The 24,549-nt window shown below is 45.3% G+C and overlaps 2 protein-coding genes and 1 long non-coding RNA gene across 4 annotated transcripts; 1 reads left to right on the forward strand and 2 right to left on the reverse strand.

Moving 5' to 3' along the window:
- Nucleotides 1–770: 770 nt before the first annotated feature.
- On the reverse strand, nucleotides 771–18,070 carry ptpra (protein tyrosine phosphatase receptor type A). The gene is made up of 22 exons (XM_057030103.1): nucleotides 17,652–18,070; nucleotides 11,333–11,372; nucleotides 10,995–11,076; nucleotides 10,249–10,683; nucleotides 8,323–8,422; nucleotides 8,136–8,209; nucleotides 7,631–7,767; nucleotides 7,352–7,442; nucleotides 7,124–7,200; nucleotides 7,000–7,036; nucleotides 6,813–6,910; nucleotides 6,359–6,478; nucleotides 6,070–6,236; nucleotides 5,858–5,993; nucleotides 5,632–5,781; nucleotides 5,448–5,541; nucleotides 5,291–5,367; nucleotides 5,052–5,186; nucleotides 4,820–4,945; nucleotides 4,586–4,737; nucleotides 4,003–4,138; nucleotides 771–3,792 (listed from the first exon to the last, which is right to left on the reverse strand). Exons 2-22 carry the CDS (start codon nucleotides 11,351–11,353, stop codon nucleotides 3,718–3,720), a joined length of 2,520 nt encoding a protein of 839 aa, XP_056886083.1. The 5' UTR covers nucleotides 11,354–11,372; nucleotides 17,652–18,070; the 3' UTR covers nucleotides 771–3,717.
- LOC130524213 (uncharacterized) lies at nucleotides 13,398–13,980 on the forward strand. The gene is made up of 3 exons (XR_008950089.1): nucleotides 13,398–13,534; nucleotides 13,650–13,725; nucleotides 13,867–13,980. It is a non-coding gene; the product is annotated as an uncharacterized LOC130524213 (long non-coding RNA).
- Nucleotides 18,071–18,392: 322 nt separating the features above from the next.
- On the reverse strand, nucleotides 18,393–23,306 carry idh3b (isocitrate dehydrogenase (NAD(+)) 3 non-catalytic subunit beta). Of its 2 annotated transcripts, none has more exons than XM_057030116.1 (11): nucleotides 23,147–23,306; nucleotides 22,102–22,275; nucleotides 21,859–21,979; nucleotides 21,698–21,758; nucleotides 21,498–21,630; nucleotides 21,285–21,418; nucleotides 21,092–21,194; nucleotides 20,856–21,002; nucleotides 20,614–20,708; nucleotides 20,448–20,508; nucleotides 18,393–18,852 (listed from the first exon to the last, which is right to left on the reverse strand). In XM_057030116.1, exons 1-11 carry the CDS (start codon nucleotides 23,198–23,200, stop codon nucleotides 18,775–18,777), a joined length of 1,161 nt encoding a protein of 386 aa, XP_056886096.1. In that variant the 5' UTR covers nucleotides 23,201–23,306; the 3' UTR covers nucleotides 18,393–18,774. The 2 variants fall into 2 exon arrangements, with proteins under 2 accessions (XP_056886096.1, XP_056886094.1); XM_057030114.1 differs by lacking the exon at nucleotides 18,393–18,852 and adding an exon at nucleotides 19,047–19,975.
- Between the last annotated feature and the right edge of the window lie 1,243 nt (nucleotides 23,307–24,549).

Genomic DNA, 24,549 nt, shown 5'->3' on the forward strand with positions numbered 1-24,549 from the left:
ATCAAACAGGAGGCCAGTATTACCCATTTCCTCTCTCCTTGTACCTGCTTTGACCAGGGGGCCTCATCGTACACACTGTGTGTGACACAGGTGACCCTACGGTTGGGACGCACAGGTGTCCGGGGAACAAACACCGCGGAATCCCGGCCAGGCCACCGGTGTCGACCCTGAATTAGTGGAGGAGCCAAGGTTGTTTCATAAAGTTGAAGACACAGGAACTGACGAAATGACCCTGCAGCGCCCCCACAGGAGCGTCGGTGACTCCTGTTCTTTGATCACTCTTTGATCATCTTGTCAAGCAAACTTTAAAAACAAAAACAAAGGGACCAAATTGTTCTATTACTGATAAGCGTGTAAAGCCTAATTAATATGAGTTCCCACATTTTCCTTTTATGTTTGTATAATTCTAAATTTGACGCTTAAAGACGTGTAAAACCGTCTTTAAATCACTCAAAGTCTCGGATGCTCTGAATTTGAATTTTCATAAGTGGGAAACGACCGTTTACTGGAAAATGACCAGAATCATGAAACCTGACGAGTCTTCAGATGCTGCTGTCCTCGCAACCCAATGAATTATTTATTGAGGGGGAAAAGTGCATGAATATTTGATCAGGGTGAAGGGTTGAACGCTGATCTATATGAAGCCCAGGCTGCCAATTATGCGGCAGCTCCGTCCCATCGTTCTTCATCCAGGAGGAGCGAGCTGTAATGAGCGTCGAGTGGTCATTGCGTCAATAAGGCGTTTAAGGACCCGGAGAAGAGGCGGCTGATAAAATCTCAAGCACTTTATTATGTTTGAACAGTATCTTGCTGAGAAAAGGCCATTTGGCATTATATAATTATATATAATTTTAGTCATATATATAATTATATACACACATTTTCAAATGTTGAATAACAAAACACTAGAAACAAACTTAGGCAAATTAAGAACATTGCAATTAAAGACAACTGAACCAAATTTAAAATGGCCAAAACATCATATTTCTAATGCAACAGAAAATGGTCCCGATACAGTTCAATATACAGTTTGGAAAGAAGGGAGCATGAAATTGAAGCAGAGACGGCGGACAGGAATGACATAAATAACATTACATTATGTACAAACGGTGACCGAAAAGGGTCCAAAAGTGGAGCGGCGAGGACAGGACAGGAGACGTGAAAGGACAAGACGCCAAGAAAAGGGGAGAGAGGAGCAGAGTTGGACTCTGCGTCTCCATCAGCCTGATGCTCCAGAATGGAGAAATATTTGGGAATGCTTGACCGGGGCAGGGGCTCCAGGAATGACTGGATTTTGAACAGGGGTGTGCGGATCGCATTTCTGATGGATCCTCCAGGAAAAAAAAAAAGGGGGAGTTTTGGTTAAACGTTGAAGTGCCCACAGCTGTTCAAACCAAAGGTAAAGGAATGAAATGGAATAGAACAAAGACTCTTGATAGAAAAAAAAAAACAAAGTGGAATTTTAGTTTCCAAAAATAAAGTGACCTTGAGGCTTCTGCACCATCAGGGAATCCGAGGGGAATGTGAGAGGAAGGAGGAGGGAGACGGTCTTGGCTGCGGCCGTTTGTCATCACACAAAAACTAAATTTCACCCCCTATTTAAAAGGGAGGATGTTTTCCTTTAATATACACCAGTGAGGCACTTTTTAACTTTTCACTTTAGTAGCAAAATAGTGGGTCTCGTGGGTTGGCACAGTGTCATATTTTGCTGTTCGGACGTAGCGAGACAAAGTGATCACATGAGTCAAGCACACACAATACACCGATACGATGGACCTGCCACACAAATACTCGATCACTATGGCACCTGACAAGGAGCGCGGGCACTTGTGATGCTCTAGAATAGAAGGACAACGGACAGGATGGACAGATTCAGTGATTAAAGGATCTGCTACTTGAAGCTCCGCTGCGACACTATGCTACTCATGAGCTCGACTATTCCTCCCATGTTCTGACTTTTGCTCTTATTTGGTCATTTTAAAGGCTTTGCTTTTGGTGCAAACAGTGCATGAGCGTTCAAACAATCAATTTTGAAATTAATCACCCTTCGAGGGCGTCCAGGTTTTATTTGATTGTTTTTCCCCCGGCCTTTCCCCCCACCCCCCACACACACGAGCTGTAATGTGACTAAATCATGTAAAATTGTGGGACTGACTTTCACTTAAAAACCTAGTTAAGAGTCCATTTTTTAAAAACTGTCACCGGAATATCATTTGCGAGCCTGCGGCTCAGAATTCCACAAGTCCCATTGGGTCATTTCCTGAGTGGAAACTGGGACTCCTCTTAAAACCCTGCATTGACCTCATCCAAAAACAGGATAAACAAACAACAAGCACCCCCCCCTCGCGTACAATTCAAGTCTCGGTGTCCTCACAGTACAGCCAATAATAATAATAATAAAAAAGAAGTTTAGCAACCACTGCATGGAACGCCTCTATGATTGAAGTAACAAACCACCCATTTCTATGCTAGCAACAGCACGTCCAATAAAGAAACATTCTTCTGCATCAATGCCGACAGTGTGAAGCAAAAAAAAAAAAAAGAGATCTTGTTCTTAACAGGAGTAAAAGTACAGCACAGTGATTCAAGGCTGATATAAGCAGAATAAAATGTCAGTTAATAAGTGAAGCCATTCAGAACATTTCAATGTAATAAGAGAAATACTGACATGTGTCTGTAAACAACAAAAAATGGTGGGAAATAGCTGTTGATTTCAATCCTTGATTTTTGTCAAAGTCAACTGGAGAGCTTACATTAACTCTGGACCGGTTCTGGTCCTTTGAGGTCATTGTCCAGGATTTGGTGAGGCTACAGGAGCTTAGACGCCGAAAGCCCTGAATGTTTTAACGGAGGAACCTCAGCATGTAAAGTCTGTCTCCAGCGAATCGCTTCACCCGACGCCAAACGAAAGAGGCGGAACGGCTCCGATTCCGAGGGTGTTATCCGAGCCCATGCAGAGAGAGTGGGTGACCTTTGCCCCTCTAGAACATTAGCAGGGAAAAAACTGCAGTAACTGGCCAGATTGATCCACATAAATGGCTTTTGTTGTTGTTGTTGTGGCCTCTTTGTGTTGCATTGTTGTTCGTTGCCCCTGAATCCAGGATTCTGCTACCACGTGTTGCTACTGTGCGTCTGTTTTATGATAAAGGTGTTTGAAGTCTCCACGGTTAAAAATGGTGGGGGGAAGGAAAAAAGGGGGAAAAAGAAGGTTGACTCTGGATTTTTCTTTCTACGTTAGCATCCAAAGCTTTTGATTTATACTATATATATATTTATTTATTTATATATATATATATTTTTACCAATAAAATACAAATACATTAAACTCAAAACTGTGTTTGAAATCAAAGTGAAAAGATGCAACACAGTAAGTATATATACAAATTTATACGGAGGGTGGTGGGGGGGGTGTGTGAGGGGTGATATTAACAAGAATATTACAAAATATTCAAGAAGGCATCTCAGTTACTTTCACCATCCAACTTCACTGCCCTGTTCTTTGGCTGGAGTGCTCTGTTCCCTTTTCCTCCGGGCAGTTGATCCCATCCACAGGTCAAGTTGTGATGAGTTTTTGTTCAATTGGGGAAGGAAAAAAAAAAAATCCCTCAGGTGGGGCGCTGCAGCTCTCTGCATGGTTATCGTGTAGGCATGTGTGTTCTGCTGGGTGCGTTAGGCTCGTCTGGAGGACGAGAGGACATCCACCTACTCGGATGGTCCCTACTTGAAGTTGGCGTAGTCAGAAAAGGCATCGATGTACTCCTGGACCACCTTGTAGCAGAACTCGTACTGCTCCTGAGGAGGAGGAGGGGACACAGAAACGGTAGTTTTAGAAGAATCCAGTGAGAGGTGGGAGGGAGAAGAATGAGATCAACGCAATAGCTGCAGTGTCATGAATTCAGGTGCTAACACAATAATAAACTATGAGTCTCCTTTGGGTGGGGGACCAGGGACCCCTGCTGCTGCTGCTGCTTGGACAGGTGGAAACATCAAAAGAGGCCTCACCAGTGTCTGCACCATGTGGGGCCTCTGCAGTCTGAGGCTCTTGACCGTCTGGAACACATCCAGGATGCCCTCTGCCTTCACCCTCTCCAGGACCGTACTCAACGCACAGAAGGTCCCCGTCCGACCAGCACCAGCACTGTACGGATAAATCAGAGAATAAATCAGAGCAATGAATCGAAGAGATGGATGGATGGATGGATGGATGGATGGATGGATGGATGGATGGGTGGATGGATGGGTGGATGGATGGGTGGATGGATGGATGGATGGATGGATGGATGGATGGATGGATGGGTGGGTGGGTGGATGGGTGGATGGATGGATGGATGGGTGGATGGATGGATGGGTGGATGGATGGATGGATGGATGGATGGGTGGATGGGTGGATGGGTGGATGGATGGGTGGATGATGGATGGGTGGATGGATGGATGGCTGGATGGCTGGTTGGCTGGATGGTGGGTGGATGGGTGGCTGGATGGATGGGTGGCTGGATGGATGGGTGGATGGATGGATGGATGGATGGATGGATGGGTGGGTGGATGGGCGGGCTCATGGAGGCAGCAGCAGGCTGAGGGCTCTCACCTGCAGTGCACCGTGATGGGGTGGTTTCCCGACTGCTGCTGCTGTTTCTGCACCGCTGCGATCAAGTTGATCATGCCTTTACCGTCGGTGGGGATGCCCACCTCTGGCCAGCCGTGGAAATGGAACTGACGCACCGCGCGGGCCTTGTTCTCCTGAAGGAACGGGGAATGGCAGGAAGGGCAGATTAAACTGTGCTCAGCGAAGAGTTCCAAGTATTGCTTTTTGACCTCGTACCCTGTTGTTGGTGACCAGGAGGTCACGCACCGTGTAACTCTCATTCTCCTCCTCCCTTTTTATCTCAATAGAGGTGTCACCATAGACCACTGTGCCGTCACTGGGCCAATACTGGGCACATTTTTCCTGCAGGAGATGGACCAGGTCAGGGTTACTGTGCTCCACAAGACAGAGACAACTGGAGAGAACCAATGCTTTTGCCCCTTTCTTGAGTGCGCACACATCCACCCACCTGCCCTCTCTCTTCCAGCTCGGTAAGCATGACTATGGAGCAGCTTCTCCACTCCCAGATCATCCTCCAGAAGTCCTCCATGGTGTGCTGAAGAGGGCCCTGGCTCGCCATGTAGGAGTCCTTCTGACGGTAACCCTGTGATCCCAATGGAAGAGAGCGAGAGAAAAAATAAGACGAGACTTAACCCCCCCCCGAGTAAAAGCTAACAAATCTGATTTGAGCTGTGCTTTTACACTGACATCAATGAAGGAGGCATTGACGTAGTCGGTGTTCTCCTCTCCCCTTTTGACCGGAATGATCACTCTGTTGAACTCGTCTGTTAGAGACAGAGATAATGCTTGACCCTGATTCAATTTCACTATTTACAGGAATCCATCCTGTAGCTCCACCACTCACATGGAATGATCTGTAAGACTCTGTTCTTCTTCATGTTGGCGGGTAGGTTGCCCGTTCTCATCTTATCATTCTGAATCTTGATGGAGGTCAGTTTCTGGAAATCATTAGAGTTGGGATTGGTCGGATTCTGATGTAGAGAGAATGTGAGTGAAGGCTGAGAGGAAATAGGAACTCAAAATCAGACCTTGAATTCAGCCTCCAGACCGCCGCAGCCAGCTCCAGGTGAGGGGGAGTAGAGCTTGGCCAGGTGGGACTCCAGTGAGGTCACCTCCAGCTCCGTGTCTCCGTACAGGTAGTGCTCCAGCAAAGCCTGGAAGATGAACACGTACTGCATCTGTGGGGCGGAGAAAAGAGGGTGAAGAACAAAGTGGAACTCAACCAATCACCATGAGAAGAGAGGTGACACTTACATCCGTCTGGACCATCTGACAGCGCTGAGCTCTGATCCTGGTGACGAAGCCAAACACATCCACCTTCCTCTCGGCGATCATCATGTCCAGCATGGCATCGATCACAATGAAGGTGCCCGTTCTCCCCACGCCGGCGCTGACAGACACGCAAAGCTGGAGTGAACAACGGTCCAGACAGACCAACAGACATCAGCCATCGCTGCTCCACCTACCTGCAATGCACCACGATGGCTCCGGCATACTGGGGGTTGCAATTCTTCACTTTTTTCAGGAACTTGAGCATGCCAATGGGGGTGAAAGGCACCCCGAAATCTGGCCAGCTGGTAAAGTGGAACTGGGTGACAAGCCTCTGAGGTTTCTTCCCAGACAGGTCTCCCACCTGAAACACACCCACGTCAGGTCAAAGCATCGGCTGCAGCCAGTAAGAGAAAGCTGCAAGTGGGTATTTCTTTTATTTTAAAATGTTTTCCTGGCCTCTCATAAGCTGCTCTCAGGTCTTACCTGCTGTATGCAGAATTTGCGGATGGTGTAGTCCACCAGAACCATCGTGTCTTCTACAGACACACGGATGTTTCCGTAGGTCCAACAGCCCTGGTCCGGCCAGTACTGGGCACATTTGCACTGAGAAAACAAAGAGGGATTACACACACTGAACCCTCATTCAGAGCTTCATCTCATTTCCTTTGTGGAAAACAAATGGAGTGGAACCAGATGTACCACTTTGACGGCTCTGTTGAAACCCAACAGAACAGGCTGGAAAATTGTGTAACATTAGAGGAAAAAATGCATATAAAACAACAGCTAATCTTACTTATTACTTAATATCTTATCACACATAAAGATATGAAATGGTCCCCCTGAATGACGATTGTTTTTTATTTAATTGAACTGAAGGTGGTAAAAATTGCAGCTGTATTAATAACTTCCTTCACGATAAAGATGCCAGCACTCCTACCTCTTTCCTCTCCTTTAGATTGGTCACCATGACAATAGTGGCTGTGTTCTGCTCCCAGATCATCCGCCAGAAGTCATTTACAGTCTCCTCCTTCGGTCCTGGGAGATCACAACAGATACGACGCTCAGTAATACAGTTAATAAAAGAGGCAGCTTGTTTGGTAAATATATCCTGGAACAGTTTTTACCTTGTGCTGCAATAAACTTATTCTTTTCTTGGTAGCCCTGAAAAATCAAGTAACAAAGAGCTGTAAGAGTCAATTACACTTAAAGAACTTGAGGTTCTAGACAGAAAAGACTGCTTATACTAACATTTATAAAGGAGGCGTTGATAAAGTCAGAGTCGGGGACGCCCTCCAGAGAGGAGAGATGGACCCTGGAGTGGTCGTCTGACAGAGAAAACAGTAGAAACATGAGGGTACATTGCCTTTGCTCCCCGTTACTGTCGTTAAAAATCGCTGTAAAATGACGGCCAGAAGTTTCACGCTGATCAATGCTCCCACTGGTTCACCCCAAATCTGCACCATTATCAGGACTTACATGGCAGGATGTTGACATATCTGTTCTTCTCCTTGTTCTCTTCTTTGGAAGCCGCATCACATGATGCCTGGATGGGACACACTGGCAGTGCCTGCACACACAGACACATACACAAGCACGTATCAGAAGATATGCTTATCAAATTATTCCAAAGTCATTGTTAGATCACTCTAGGTTTTAATTATTCGTGAATGGGAGTTATTTAGGTGAAAGGGATCAAGTTAAAGGTGACCCTCAGGGTGAATGCTATCAGAAGGTGTGTGTTTAAGCATGGCATACATTGAATTCCTCCCTGAAGAGCTTGTTGTCATCAGCCATGCGGCGGTTCATTTCTTCCTCCAGCTTGTCAACAGGAAGCGGTGGGTACTTCCTGTTTGTGCTTGGTGAACGGGCCAATAGTGGGACGCTCTGGAGTTCTGTGCCAGGAAAGCCGGAAGGGAGGAGAAGGGAGAGGGGGGAAGGAATAGGAGTGAGACAGGTGGAGATAAAACAGGAGACATGGGGAAGGAAAATGAGATTCAAACGGTCACATCAAGCAACACCTTCAGTTCTAGAACGCGCCCACCAGGGGGCGCTGCGGTTCAACGCTAAGGCTTCCAACAGTGGCCCTGCAGGTTAGGTCATGACGCTGAGCAAAAACATTCAGGAAGATCAATCCATTCTTATCATGAAAAAAAATATTAACAAGTTTTATCAAGTGGCTATAACTGAACAGGAACAGGCACGAACACTCACATCTGCTGACACACGCAAACAGAAGATTAAACACATACAGATGTGTTACCTGTGTCATCAGAACGACCATTGGTCAGCCTGAAGGAGTTTGAATGGCTTCCTGCCTGTTTGTATTTTTTAAACCTGTCAATAAAGATGCACCAAAGTCCATTTTAAAACAAAGATATAGACATATACATATACACAGCTCAGTGTTGCATCTGTGCAGAAAGTAACGTTAACCGCACGTCACCGACCTGAGCATGTAGAGGATGATAATGATGAAGATGATGACCAGCAGGGACGATAAGGCCACCATGACTGCTATGATTGGCATGTCAACGGTCTGGTTGTTGTCTTCAGGAGCAGGAGAATAAATGGTTAGAAATCCTTATGTATAGGTTTAAGTCACAACTGTTAAATTGACCTTTTTTAAAAAAAAAAAATTCCATGCATGCCCTAAAGCATCACTTTGCAGCGCTTGTCGTGTCTGAGGGAAAATTTGCGGATTAATTATTAATTTGAAAAATAGAAAACCCAAACTTAGAGATTTCTGCGAAAGTGCAACAGGCTGTTAAATCACAGTTTAAACGAGTGTCAAGCTCAGGCTTCTATAAATGGAAATACAGGACGACTCTGGGTGATGGAAGAAAATGCTGAAATATTTAGAACGATTGCTGTGAAGTCCACGTGAATTATTCAGAGGAAATGTTAAATGCTTTCACCAAGGTATAAGGCAGAAAGGACCTGGGGCGGCGGTGCCGACTGTCGGTCGGGTGGCTGTTGTTTATAAGTGAGATATAACCTAAAGCTTGTTTTCTGTTCTACACGACGCCTCCGGCACATTTAGAATAGCTGAACAATTTCAGTGACTCGTTGCCTTCATGAGTTACTGATTGAAGGCAACCCTATAGTCTTCCTGATGACCTTTTCACAAAACATAAGCACAAAGGACATGACATCTGCATGGAAAAGATGAGTTCCACACACACACACACACACACTCACTGGCCAGGCACACACACAGCTGTGTTTGTGTGCTGATGACTGGTCAATAAGACACACTAGCTGACAACAAAAGGCATTTTTTTCTAGAGGACCGTGGCAACAACGCATGAACAGAATCAGCCGTTCCACTGGCTGACAGAAAAATGCAGAAAATTCTAAACGTTCTGGGGAAAAGAACAGTTTAATTTAACCCGAAGCTCCATATGCACTTTCTGGGGAAGGACTACGAAATGTCAGCCTGTCACTTTCTAATTTCGGTCTCAGCTGTCAGGACATTTCAGAGCTGCCCTACAGAAACATGTAGATTGGAAGAATTAAAGAAAGAAAAAACAAAAAGGAGCAGTTACATAACGCCTATGAATGGAAACTGATTATGTTATGAAAAAGGCAGAGCACATCCATTTATGTTGGCATGCATAGACAATGCCTCCCTGACCTTCTTCCACTTCCCCTTTAGTCTTTAAATAGCCCTTCTAAGCTGGACCGAAAGAAAATGATTCAGAATGTGCTGATGTCCTGACAGTCGGGTTTCCTCATCAATGAAGCATCTCGTCTGCGGCTTGTCTTTTTATTAGTGTGGCACATGTGACATTTATTTAAAACAAAGCTGCGGGAAGCATTCGGTCTGAATACAAAGACCTTTAGAGAAGCTAAAGAACTTCCAATTTCCAGACTTTTGCACATGCATGAAAGCATCAAAAGCTGCGGTTGATAAAAGGAGGCCTGTCAGGCATCTAATTTGGGTGCTCTTGTTCTTGGATGACTGCTCTAATGCAGGTGTGTCACGTAAGGATATTTCCAGCACTGCCACGACGGCGCCTAAAAGCACAAAACTGTTAACGTATTTAAATATTAAAAGGTCAAGTCTAGACCGTAAACCTCACTTTCCCCATTCTTTCCCGTTTTCTTCAGCCCCATATACGCCATTATTTGACGTCTCCTTCTATTGTTCTTTGACTGACGCCTGTTTTCACTCACGTCTCTTATTTTTATTGTGTGTAAGCACTTTTGTCCACCGCCACTTTCCATACTGCTTTATTAATTATTTTGATTGACTGATTCTCAATCACTCAACCTTGTACGTTAGTGAGGACATATTGATGCTTAATGGCAACAGGAAGATCCAAATAAATAGTGAAATACTTCCAAATCCTATAGAATTTTACATTACTCACCATGAGGGCTGGGTTCTGTGGAGAACCCCACATCGGGGTCTACGGTGGTCTCCGGCACCACATCTGTATTCTCATCAATATAAGTCTCTGGAGTCGGGGTGCCGGGGGTCACTGTGGTTGTGTTGTCTTCACCATCTGTGGCGGGAGGAAGGGCAGTTTCCACATTGGGGGGCTGCTGGGGGGCATCCGTTGGGGTTGGGGGAATGGGTAGCACCCGCCCTGTGGCATTGGGATCAGCCTGTAGTAGGGTGCCATCGCTGGCTGGGCTTGGTGTCGGTGCGGCTGCTGTTGTCGCCGTTGTCGTCCTCGCCGCCTCAGCGGTGGTGGAAGAGACGGTCGGGGGGGGAGTGGTGGGCACTTGCGTGCTTGCAACCGTACTTCTGAGAGGGGAGGTCGCCGGAGGGTCGGCGGGCTTGGAAGTGACGTTCGCAGGACCTGGAAACAAAATCTACTGTTGAGTCTTGTGCTCTTTAGCCTTAATGGCAGTTTTCTTAATTAAAAAGGAACCTTTTCTTCACGTTTCATGTCAGGACTCACGAAAGAGCAGGAAATAAAGACGGATGTAGTCCTGATCCGCTTTGCTCTAATGCAAATTAACCTTCCGTGAATGACTACATATGCTGCTCCTTTGTGGTAATATTTCAAAAGTGAACCTTCAGTATGTGAAATTTCCTCATCCCGGATCATCAGTTCTACAGACAAGAGGAGAAAAGGGGTTCTGCGGTATAATAAGATGGATTTCTTACTTGGGATGGGGACATAATCCTGGGCTGAGGCCCTGAGGGCGAGACCGAGCAGCAGGAGCAGGGGACACACACCCATTCTGCCCTACATGTGGAGGAAGCACAACCAACCCAATGAGAGAACAGTCAAAAACAACCTCTAATCTCAGGAAAAAATAGAGTCCAAATACCACAGATTTGTTTTATGAAGATCAAAAGACTCGGGGTTAATGCATTGCATAATCTTCTGGATTTAAAAAAAAACAAAAAACTATCCTAATCCCACAGTCTCATGTTAGGAAGGGATGGAATAATAAAGATAATAAAACTGCATAACAAAGGATTATGTTGTTGCCGCTTACCTCAAGAAGCAGAGTGGGCATCAATCACTCATTCGCAGTCCTAGAAAGAAAGCAGCAATTAATAATTTAGTATTCAAAAATCAATATTAATAGTCATATTATCAGTCAGCAGCCAGAAAAGAAATATGACACAAGTATTTAAAACACAACCAGTTTATTTAGACACCTTTATTTGGGCATTACCCCCCAAATCCCTCTAAATCTGCCCATGTTTGAAACCATTCCAACATAAAAGGCTTTATGGCGGACTCCCATTTGACATGTTGCCGTTGAGAGAAGGACCAAAACAGAATTACTGTCCCATTGAGCCTCCCACAGCGATGCCGTCCCCATCCGTCCTCCCTGCCTCGGTGGTCAGAGGGCTGCTGCTGGTCAGCCAGGCTGTCATTTATATATAATCTCAGGGGTCAGCAAGCCGTCGTCTCCCCGACTGAGCTGTGATAATCCCTGGATCTAATCTCGTGGTTTCGACCCTGAACTAATCCAGACAGTCTGCCGATGCTTACAGATACTTTCACACTGTACCGACCCAAACGCTGCCCGGCTGCTGCGCACACCGATGCTTTACACGGAGGATTACCGCGGCCGCGGCCTCGGGAAAAACTGGGCGTTAAAAGCTTTGATGGCTCCAGTTGCCAGTCTGATATGAACATGGGTTCTCATTATTTTACCTTTAAAAATCCCACTTTAGATGTCAGCTCAATCTTTAGGACTGCAACCTTACAGTGTTTTCATTATTGACGCCAATTAACAAAAAACACGACGGCTTCGGAAAATATTTAAGAATTTCCTCTTGCAAAGTGATTCTCATCAATGAGCGTTTACTTTGTTCAGCCTTTATTGACGAAGCATGATTCAATGTCGTATGACTCAATGATGTAACATTGTTCACATGTAAATGATAAAAGATGCAGCACGTCTAAAAGGTGAGGCCCAGAAGGTTCTCTTGCTTAGAAAATGCGTCTGAACACGTTCGGGCCTCCAGATGAGCAGCGGGGTTTCTACATGTATGCATTTCAGACGTGTTACTGGAGAGGACATCATTTATTCAACAGACGCTGGACAGGAAAGTGCTTTCATTGGTGCCATTTTTAGACTTTATTTTGCCATCAGTGGCATCTTAAAAAGATACTCAAGGCGTTTGGTGAAGAGACTCCATACAAAGAAACCACTGATGTTCAATTATCTGGTGGTACGCATCCAGACGATATAGGACGTAAGCGTCAAGACGCGTGCTTTGCTGTCTTGTTAGTCCATACTGCTGCGCCAGGGTCCACACATCAAGACGTCCTTATAAAAAGAACAAAGACCTGCCAGGTTCCACTTTATTCGCTCTAGCACTTTTAAACTGCGTTCTTTTGATCAAGCCGCTGTAACGTCGGCCAAATATAACACCGCGAAGGTTTCGGACCGCTTTCTAAACTCCATCTCGCCGTTTCCAGCAGAAAAATGCGCAGATGTGCGTCCGTGAGCGGGTGAATGCACGCTCTTTCCTCCACACTCGCGTTGTGTCATCAGGTGACTTATTTCCCCCAGACAAAGCCGGCGGAGCAGCCAGATTCCACCGACAACACCCGTCCCGGCTTTATTAAATGACAGAGGCGTCGCGTCCCGTTGATGCCGGTGGCATATGGTGTCAATTTGAGCGACGCATTCTCGCCGCTCACTCTTCTCAGCAGTATTTCAAGTGACACGTGCGCATCACAGAAGCAGGCCAGGGGGGGACCATTCGGGTCCAGGCCGCATATTATAAAGATGATGTGTCACCATGCACGACGACACAATCTGTCAAATGTCATCCGAGATCACGGCAATCTCCGGAAGCAGAATCCAACAAGAACTCCAGGGTTCATGAGCAAAGGCGCTAATGCTAAGTAGCAGCAGCCTGCTAGAACCAGTATTTGGTTGACTGCGCCAGATCTTGTCTTCCGCCTTCCATATATGCACTAAAACATGTTGATGGCGTTCACGCTGCTGAAGAATGCATCGCTGGGGTTTTTCCCAGACTGATAACTTCCACTGTTGAGGCTGCGGCCGCCGCTATTCGCACAACAACGTTCAGAAGGCGAAGACAACGAACATTAAAAGTCTTCATCCACGGGCGTCGGTAACGAGCCAGCGTTTTTGATGACAACGCTTCCACGGCAGAGAGCCGGAATGCGAGCGTGCGCGCATTTTACTCTACGGCGCGATCTCATCCAGGTCGGGTAATCGTTGGGGCTCAGGGCGGATCAGAACCAGCTGTCTGTAAATCAAAGTGAAATGTTCAAGAGGCATTTTTGCCATGTTTTATACCGTTTTAATCTAGATTTTATAGGTCAGTCCTGTGTGTTTCAAACATGATGCTGGCACGTGGCGGACAGAATGAGGAGAGCTCCTTCCCAGAGGCCACGGTAATTTATTACAAATGCTGTGTTACTGTGCACGTCCGCCCCCATAAAACACAAAGAAAGTGCAAAAAATACTAATAAAAAAATATCAAAAAACTTTAATGCAGTATGGAAAATTAACAATATATCTGTTTGTCTGCCAAGGTGGGTGGATCAAAAGCCAAACTGGCGGCACTGGAGGAAATGGACACTGGCTTTTCCTCTCATTTGACTGCACAGGTTCACGTCACACGCCAATAACATCGAGCTTCGAATCCATCTCACTTTCTTTAACCTCCAGCCTGCGATACAGACTCTACGAGGACCTGCGGCGTCCTCGTGAACCGCCAAGTTGTGAAACATGAAGAGAAAAACGAAGCAAAAAATAATACAATTCCGCTACGCGCAACAGTGGGAATCCATCAAATCTGTGGGAGCAGCGGCCAGGAAAGTCAGGCGGGGAACTGCTTTAGTGAGCCGTTTGGTTTTTGTCCTTTAAACTGTTCGCTGAACAGTTAAGGCCGCCTCTTCAAACCCTTCTGCCTTTTTCCATTTCTCACCGAACATGAGGCTAAATCTGACAACAGCAGTCGAGGGGACGATAACGCTCATGCAGAAAAAGATTTCCCTCTGGCTTTCTGCAAGGCATCCTGTTTCCCTCACCGCCGTGCCGCCAGATAATGCTCGTCTGTCTATCTACATTCGTGGCATATTAATACTGTTTCTATGTCTCGGTAGGGGGAGCGGGGGGTTGGGGGCAGGGATACTGTGAATGCTTCTCTTCACGGGAGACAGAAGTAAGGCCAAGCAGACTCTGGCTTGGAAAAAGACCACAGAATATACGTCCCCGGTGCCACAGCCAACAGCCACGCCGCTTCTGGACCTTCTTCCTGAGGGTTACAGCTCCCTGCTGGTGTGGTTTCTGCTCCCGTCGCGACACGGCGAGATGATGAAAAGACGAAGCAAAACATGGCTGGGTGCAAGCGCGACCGCCGCGTTTGTTATTGAGCCCATAATGACAATTTGGTTCCGCCAGGCTGCTCAAAGAGATCAAGAAAACCGACTGGTTTCAATACGCAACAGCGGTCGGGTCGGTGAAGCCCGGCTCTGTTTCTGATTCATTGTGGGGTTTCTCGTACAGCGTGCCAGAGGCCTCTCAAGCGTTCCCACACTGGACACAGAAAGGATGTGGAGGTGCAAAGTGCGGTCTTCCCACAGAAGCCACTATGACCTTGACGCTCAGTTTGGGGCCAAAGTGGCAGGACAAAGGCCAAAAACCCAGATTTGCTATCTGCAGCGACCGTCCTATTGCACTCATCGCTCCTCGCCTCCTGAGCCCGGCGGCCCAGATAAGCAATCAGCTGAGACAAAACATCACAGTCTGAGAGCTTTTCCCAAAAATCTCCTCAATTTAAACAAGTCTACGGGCTTTTACTCAAACAATCAGTGCACAACAGTAGAGGCCCAACTGGCTGAGAGGCTGAAGCCAAGGGAAATGTATGACATCAAAACTGTTTTTAGGGGGGGGTGCACAATGAGCCCAAATATGAGCTTGATAGCTGCTACGTTAGCAGTGATTTACACTCTAAAACCAGAAATGACCCCCCCGATGTCACACATCAACTCTTCCTGCATGTTCTGCTTCAGTTCTACCACCAGTCCAGCAGAAACTTGATTATAAGCTAATATGAAAATAAAAACTCTCCAAAAGTGGCTTATTGTTGAATTGTCAGCGACTGCACATTCCCGGGCGTCTTTCGCTGCACTTCATTTAGAAGAATACGACATTATTCCGGCGAAAACTCGGTTAAGGCACCTGGAATTTTCCTCTGAAGCCATTCTGTTGTAAAATGCAGAACGCAGTTTGGCATCGCTTCGCTGAGTTAATGAAGCGCCACGAGTTGCTCTGAAAACAGCAAAACTTCAGCGCTAATGTAACGTTCAAGATGTCCAGATTACCCACGATGCCACGCTGCACCGTCACGGCATCATGGCCGAGGCCTCGTTTGGGATTTATTTTCTTCCCTCCACGGAGAATTTCAAAACATGCCTCTTTGGGCCACAGGGCTGCACGGTCCTGTTTGGAGGAGGTTGAGGTCAGAGGCGGTGGTGGTTCTGGCTCTGGCTCCCAGTTACAACTATGATTTGCGGATACAGCGGCAAACTGTGTGAACAGTAGGTTTTTATTGGAGTGTCAATCAGCCCACGCAGAATCTGACCCACGGATCAGATGTCACGCATCCGATTTAGGAGGTTACAACCACGGAAAGACGAGAATTGAGAAATTGTCAATGCTGAATTCACAAAATGGACGGACAGAAGCTGTATGACACTGGGCGTAGTTTTCCCAGCCTGGCAAGTCATTCGATTCATGAATTGTTAGTCATTGCGCAGGTTCATTTCCTGCAGTGCACAAGATAAATGTGATTAAGGCTGAATGCCATGTCACATGGCTGAAATCAGGCCTCCACTGTGCTTCGTGACACCCCGAGTGCTCTTTATTTTGACAGAATTGGAATAATAGCCCTATTCCTCAGAAAAATATGCCGCCCAACAGGTGGAAACAAAAATATGCCTGGGTGCAACCGCACCCTGAAAGCCAGCGCACAATATTGTGTCAGCGTGCTGGAATTGCGTAATGTCACAAACCAAAGGTAGCTTTAAAAAAAAAAAAAAAAAAACGCCGGCTGAGGGGAGCAGTTTGCAACAGTTTGAATCTAAACCTGCACTCCTGCCTAATTCAGCAACCAGGCCAACCACGAAAAGTGCAGCGAGGTCCGCGTCACTCCTGCTGCCGAGTGAAACGCTCTCCGGATCCTGGCCCAGATCCGCCGTGGAGTACCTGGAGTACCTGGAGTCGGCCCGATGTCTCACAGAAATGGATGACCGACACCCGGAACCGATACCGTTGGTCGACGTGCTCGTCTTTCGACGCGCCATGTCCTGAACAGGACACCGTGTGGCTGTTTGCAGCCTCGCCACAGAGGGGCAGGTCAGGCTCGACCACCGCGCTCGCAAGGCCCCACGCACAAGGAAGTGGGAAGCCGAGTTAACTTTAATGAACTCGCCCAGGCATGAGTCAGGCAGACGAGGCAGGGTTCCTCTCAGATATGACACAGGCGACGGCTCCAGGGGCCAGGGTCAGAATCGGAGGGGAAGGCCCGCGTCTCCCGGCGGCTGGGGAAAGGCACCACCCCGGGGACAATATCGGCTGCAGCACAATCCCAAGCGGACGTTGGATGGACGGCGGTTTGGAGGTGACGCCCACCATTGGAAGAAAAGATAGAGCGTGAAAAAGGAAAGAAAAAAAAGAGTGCAAGAACCTAAACTTCTGGAGGGGGTGCAGATGAAACTCGGCTGGGATGGCCAGCAGAGAGCATGTGGAAGGTGAACGCTGTGATTTGACAGGCCGAACATGTTCGTGTTGTGGCGACCCAGTTCCTCTTGCGGGTGCTGTAAGGACCCCCCCCCCACACACACACACACACAATCCCACCCCTCCACCCAACAGCTCCACACCCTCTCTGAACGTGTAATAACAAAGCGTTAATCAATAAAATGTACTTTCCAGGGGAGCAGCCCGAACTGAAGCCCGGGTTGTGCCACGGCCAGAGCCCCGGCCCCGGCGCTGGCGTCCCCAAAGCCGGACTTTCATCTCCCGGTCCCCCCCTTTTCTCCAGAGCTCCCCCAACGTCAGAAAAAATAGGATCCCTCCCGACCACTTTGGAAAGGTTGGAGCGTTTCTCCACAACTATCGGACGCGACCCCGGTGGCCCCGGAGCTCCGTGCGCCTGCAGGTCTCGGGTAATGCGGCGCAGGAGCGTGAATGTGGGGGACAAAGTGAGTGTTTGTGGGTGACGCAGTGTCGGCGGAGCAAACGTGCTAATACTGACATTTTAACAAGTGGGGTTCGGATACGGCGCCGCGGAAAAAAAACAACTAAAACTCACCACAACTCCTGCGGCGGCCGGGGGAAATCATAGGGGGAAACCCCCCAGTTAGGAATTTATCCTCGTCTTCCCTTCCACGTTTTTCAGCCCCGGCCCCTGTCTCCACACCCCTGGAACCGAGAGTGTGAGTGGGGTGGGGGGACCTGGGTGATAGGAGAGGAGGGAAACACGATCCAGGACACAGAGACGACACTTTGTTCCCAGTTAATCTTCGGAATCCAGGCGGTGGTGGCAGTTTCCAGGAGTGCGTCACTCTTCCCAGCCTACGGTGCCCTCGAACGGTGTTTTATCGGTCTTAGTGGATGTTAAGTCCTCCGGGTTCTCCGCTGTATCCGGGCGCGTCGGCCGACTATTCTAGTCCGCCATGTTGTGTGTCTGTCTGCATAGGAAGAATGGGAAGCGGACGGCAAATTCCCAGGCCAGGCCCCGTCTCTCCTCCACGCTTTCTCCACAGTGGACAGCGCCCCCTGTCGGCCTGTCCGGAGCCTACACTGCTCTGGCAGCTCAGCCTACAGAGACCAGGGACCTCCAAGGGGTCCAAGGACCCCCGGTCCAGAAAAAAAAAGCATAATGCCATGACTTACTTAGATAGCTCTGTGAGCTGGCAGATTTGACGGATATTTAAAGGAAAACCCATTAAATTTAGTCAATTATATTAGGAAAAGATTTGCAGATTCCATGTGGTTGTGATTAAGTGTCCTTTCTCCATGAAATCCAACATATATACGTGACACATAAGCATTCTTTGACATATTTAATGATTAATTAGCATCACTTATATCTAGAAATACTATTCATAATAAATGTAATTGTGAGCACATATGAACTATATCTTCATAGATGTGAGGTCGGGTCACAAGCATCCAACTCATGCTGCAGCTGTCGCACCAGGACGTTACACATAATACATTATATATGTCTCACAAATTAAGAAGCAATACAGATATGTGTGCGCGTAAATAAATAATAATTTAAGAAAACGTTGCCAGAGATATATGGAAATCTGCATTTTGAACCTTCCCGTATGAAAAATATGTGAGCTGCTCATAAAAGGTTCCATGTGCGTAGCCAGTTTAGCAGATTAGTGTGCGTATATGCTTCTGAGCAGCTTTGCAAACAGAGCTCAGACATCCAGGTTAGCAATGACGGCCCGGGTGAACTCGTCACTCGTAGCATAACCCCCCAGGTCTCCAGTGCGCACCTGTTGGAAAAAAAACATAAGGACAGTTTGTCACTATATGCACAGCTGCAGCAACACACGCCCACATGCAGGATGATAGCCTGCATGTTAGAGAGCATTTTAATACCAAATACATGCTAGATCTTACCCACAACACACTGGCTTTGTCCCACATCCACTCCTGTACTAATACTCTTTCACATTAACATCAGTGATTAGTACAAGACATTATTTATTTATTATATATTTATCACACTTTCTACAAGCTTTAGTATGAAATCACGCTCTACATTTATGATCACGAAATAGAGTATAATATCAATTTTAAAAAGAACAGGTCCTTATTTGCACTGCTGCTGGAATACAGCCATTAGAAAATGTATCATTAAAACAAATATATTACTTTAGCTGACCATGAAATGATAAGGCAGAATATTTATTTAAAATCCTACAGGATTGCAGCATGCTATGCAAAGCTTTGTACATGTCATCGAGCTCTTTATGGACATGGTAATAAGTCACTACACAAGATCAAGAAAAATAAAGATATGAGTATCTGCAGGAGATCCAATAATTCACCCACACCCAGAAGCTGTGCAACAGTCCACAAAGAAAACTCACAGAGAAGGCAGCTTTCTATGGTTAGATAAATACACGCTTGCACTAATCAAGAGATACATTGAATTAACTTTGTTTTTTGATTTGTTTTACAATGACACTGCATCTCTGAGGGCTTCTATTTGCCCTAAAGTAACTCGGTTTTAACTCAAATGACAACACAAAACTGTTGGTCTGACATGTTTGATGGTCTTGATGTTTAAGATGTAAATGTAGAGCAGCTGCCGGAATCTGTTGATAAATCCAGATTCATCAGCTGGAATAATCATACAAATGATACTCACAATAAAACAGACTCTTCAGGAGTGAGTTTTTTTTGTGATGTAACAAAAGCTTTGTTAGACGTTAACACACAGGTGGCAGAGAAGGGAGGTGTGTCTTAACATGTCTTGAATCATGTTAAGAACAATGTCAGTGAAGGGTGTGATGAAACATCTTAATAGACTGGACGGTGACGCAGGTTTTCCACAACGGCACGCACAAAATCTCCAGTGGTGGAATACCCGCCGAGGTCTCGTGTCTGTACCTGGAATGTGCATATAGATGTACACAAACACACCATGAGGGGGTAGGGGGTAAAGGAGGGGTGGAAAGGAAAGGGGAGAGGAAGGACCCTTCAAATGTTGTCTTTAAACCATTTTTAAATCATTACTGAAGCTGTCTCAATGTGTTTGGGTATTTGATTCTCTACAATTAAAACCATTCATTTTCAAATATTACAAACCAAACACATCACAATAAATTACACTTACACAGGACAAAAAAAAAAATCTGATTCACAACTTTATGCTGTGGGGCAGGAACAGGAAATCATGCATGGTGGAGGAATTTCAAAATAAAGGTGTGATATGAACGACAGTCTTCCTTAATGTGATTGAACCATTGTTGCAGGTTTAGAGACTACTAAACTAGAGATAACAAAGGCTTTATAATGCAAAATAAAAGAAAATATGTTTGGCATACATCTGGATGAACAGATGTGTAGCTCACACACTTACCTTGCCCTGTTTGATGACCCTCTTGACAGCATCTGACACCATATGAGAGTGGAATTCCAGGCTGCAACACAATACAGTGAAACTTGAGAAGTGGCTACAACAGTCTTCCACATAGCAACAACCAAAAGCAGAACAAGACAGTGACAAAGAAATGGGCTCTAATCACTTGAGGTGCCGGAGCATGTTAGCAGCACTGAGCAACATGGCTGTCGGGTTGGCAATATTCCTCCCCACAGCTTGTGCAAAAGGGTGGCGTGCTCCCTGAAAAAGAGATGAGACACAAGCAAGTCAGTTTTACGTTCTAGCTGTGAGCCACACTTAGTTTTTCTACTAAAACAGTCACATGCCAGGATTGAAATTGAAACAAGCTCCAGTAAAACGTAGCTGAGAACGCCAGGGAGAACTTACAGTCTCAAACACTGCATACTCTGCACTGTAGCTTTCCCCGGGAACAACTCCTGCACCTCCAACCAGCCCAGCTGCCAGGTTATCAATAATGTTGCCATAGAGGTTCGGCATTACAAGAACATCAAACTGGTATGGATTCTGGACCAGCTGCAGCAAAAAGAAGACACAAAACATGAAGAGGGACTTCATCCTAGTCAGAAAATCAATACTGGCTGACGGCGGGAGGATGTGGATACCTGCATGCAACAGTTGTCAATGATTATGCTGTCATATTTGATTTTAGGGTACAGTTCTGCCACTTCTGCACAGCTCTGGAGAAACAGGCCATCGCCTAATTTCCTACAAAAAGACAGGTTTTGGAGTCATGAGTCTAAGTGACTGCACAAAAGCCACCTGCCAATTTCACGTTAAAAATGAAAATCCACGTACATGATATTGGCCTTGTGAACAGCTGTGACTTTGTTTCGGCCCTTTTTGGTGGCATAATCGAAGGCAAACTTGGCGATGCGTCGGGACTTTTTTCTGGTTATTATCTTCAAACACTCAATCACACCTGTAACGCTCTAAAGAAACCAAAGATATGCATCATTTGTAAGACAGCCATTCCAAATTAATATTATGGTAGTGAGGAGTGACCTTTACCTCATGCTCCAGGGCGCTGTACTCCCCTTCAGTCTGTTCACGGATTATGACCAGGTCCAAGTTATTGTGGCGAGTGCTGTAGCCTGGCAGACTGTTCACGTGAACCACATTTGCAAAAAGGTCTAATTTACGCCTGTGGAATAAGAAAATATTAGTGGTTTTGAACATAGGTGAAGAAATACCATAAATATGCTTGATACCTTAGTTTCATCTCATATGATGCCAACTCTCCTTTAAACTCCATTGGGGTGTGAATCTTACCTGCAAATCCACACATCACAAATGTTTTAGAGGTATATAATTCTACCTCATCTCATGCTGGTTTGGAAATTAATTTGACAAGAGGGAAATGTGTGGATACCCTTCATGGCTACTTTGTTGTTCTTCATAGAGGTTAACACTTGCTCCAGCTTGTCCTCACTGGCCATGTTCTGGACCTCGCTCAGATGAAACTCCTCAAATTCTACGGGGACATCTCCTGCCTAGATTTAACACCAACTGTTAACAATACATCCTCCATCTAAATAAAAACTTTCCATCACAGAAAAAAAATCTCCCAAGACATATTTGACTCATGCCTGATAAGAAACTCATAAAAAAATACCTTGAACACATCCTTCACAGCAGTCATAAGTTCAGGTCCCACTCCATCTCCGGGTATCATTGTGACATTGAAGGTAGCGTCAGCACGGGTAGGTGGACCATCTGGTCCACAGAGACCAGCAGACACGCTGAACTGCCGAGAGGCCAGCTGCTGCCACCGGGGACCACCCAATCCCTGTGGATCACAGATATGATAAAGAACATTTGGGGTTTGTATAATCTTAATTGTCAAATATGATTCATACAATTCCATGATATCATTGCATGACATTTTTCACCAAAAAGTCTGATTAAATACACTGTTGATGCACAATGTTACACTGTGATTTAAAAACATATTTAAGTAATTTGCATGATGTATTCCTCCAAATGAAATTTTAATGAATAAATACCGGTAAGTAGGAAAAGTTAGTTTATACTAGTATCTGTGATAATAAACCTTTTTTATGGTATTAACATATCATTCATATGTACATATGACATCACATAAATACACACAAGTCTAATTTAAAAGTGCGTTCAACAAGCTGGTTTTATGAGATAAGAGATAAGCAGTGCCCCACATTAAATTCTGCATCAATGCGTGTGTAGACGATTCAGGGGGATTCTGGTTGATATGTCACTGATTTTTAACCTAACTGTACACATATTACTGTAGCTGTGATTTATGGGAATGGAAAGTTAAGAAATGACACAATTACCAGCTCATTTCAATGCAGTTAACGGCTCTCTGCAAAATAATGACGCTAGTCTCATTGTTGACTTAAATAAATCCAGATCTATAATAAAAAGCGATTCAGTTGACTAGTTTACAATTACAAAGGAGATTTAGTATTTTTCAACGTTTAACAGACATAAATTAACTCTAATGTACCTTTTTGATAATGTAATAAAGACTTAGCGGCAAGACATGCTTGACAAAGCTCTTTGGTTATAGTAATATGGTGACATCACGGTTGGACTAACCAAATCACACACGCACAACTCAATGTCAGTAATTTCTTTTCCTCTTAGAATTGAGCTTTTTAAACCACAAAAGGACTAACCTTGACCAATGTTACCAGGCTTCCTCTTAAGGCGGCCGCCATCGTCATTGGCATGCAACAACTCTGCGACTTCTTCGGTGGTGCCGGACCGGCAGCGCCTTATTCCTTCTTCGTTTTAGTTACAGCGGAAAACAACGAGCATAAGTAGCCTCTGCTGCCATCTATAATGTTGGAGTGTGCACAACCACAAAACCCCGATCTAATAAGGTTGCGAAAATTGTGTTAAATCAGTCGTGAATTTAAAAAGTTCGATAACTCGTTCCTATCGACTGTTGTTTACTTTAGAAAATGTGTTTATTTCCCCAAAACTGAAAATCCACTTATTAACATCTAGTTTCAACTGAACAATTAAACTAATACACACAATTATGTTCGCAGGAAAGCAATAGCAAAACAGTTCTGATGTTCTTCGAATACATATAAAAATCTTGCTAAATAAGGAAAACTTTGCTTGAGAACCCTGCTTGACAAATTAACAGGTGCGTCGAATTATTTGACATGTCAGGTGATACTGAAATGGATTTGAACCGCATGCAAAGAGAGAGAAAAAAGATAAAGTAATCACATATTATATGTGCTGCTGCCGCAGCCCAGCCTCTGAATCTGAGTTTATCCAAAATAGGTCAGGGAATTCCTCAACCTATTCCCGACTAGTGATGCGTTCAACTGACAGACAGGGTGACATCAGACTTTAAAACCACCTTCTTGTAATCGTAGGTCACTCGGAAACCATGTGAAAGTTTACCTCAGCAGTATATTGGGGATGTAATTGGGTTACTTGTGTTTGCGCAAGTTTCTTTATACGAAATGACAATAAATATTTCAAGAATTGTTGCCCAATTGCTTGCCTTTCAGGTATCCTGGAAACCTCACAATCCTGTCAGGTTTGCCCCATTTATAGTTCACATTGGGTGCTTTTCTTCACCCCACAAGACACAGTACAGTTTATCTTATTTTGCAATAAGTGAGGAATTTATCTTGATTTTAAATTGAACTAACCCCTACCTTTCTGAATTGCCTCTTGTAGTGCTGACAAGCCAACGCAGAATTGAAATTTTATTTTGTTTATAATTGTAAAATTAACTACTATATGAATGTTTAACTGACTTCGATGAAACAGTAATCACTTTGATAGCACTCTGGTTGTGCTTTATAAGAAACAGGGGAGGAAAAGTCAGAGATACTTTAAATTCTTTGATAGTGGTCTATAATGCCTTTTTGACAGTAACATCAGTGGGTTCTGTGCAAAGCCACTGTTTTACCATATCCCGTTATAAGTGATACAATTATGCTTCCAAATCATCTGACCAGTCATTCTGAAATACTTCCAAGACCGTCTGTTCAAGTCATTATTGAAAGTGCTCTTTGGTCTCATTAAAATGGTAAACATCTGTCTGCTTTTT

The sequence above is a fragment of the Takifugu flavidus genome, chromosome 4 (genome assembly GCF_003711565.1).
Source record: "Takifugu flavidus isolate HTHZ2018 chromosome 4, ASM371156v2, whole genome shotgun sequence".
Taxonomy (NCBI): Eukaryota; Metazoa; Chordata; class Actinopteri; order Tetraodontiformes; family Tetraodontidae; genus Takifugu; species Takifugu flavidus.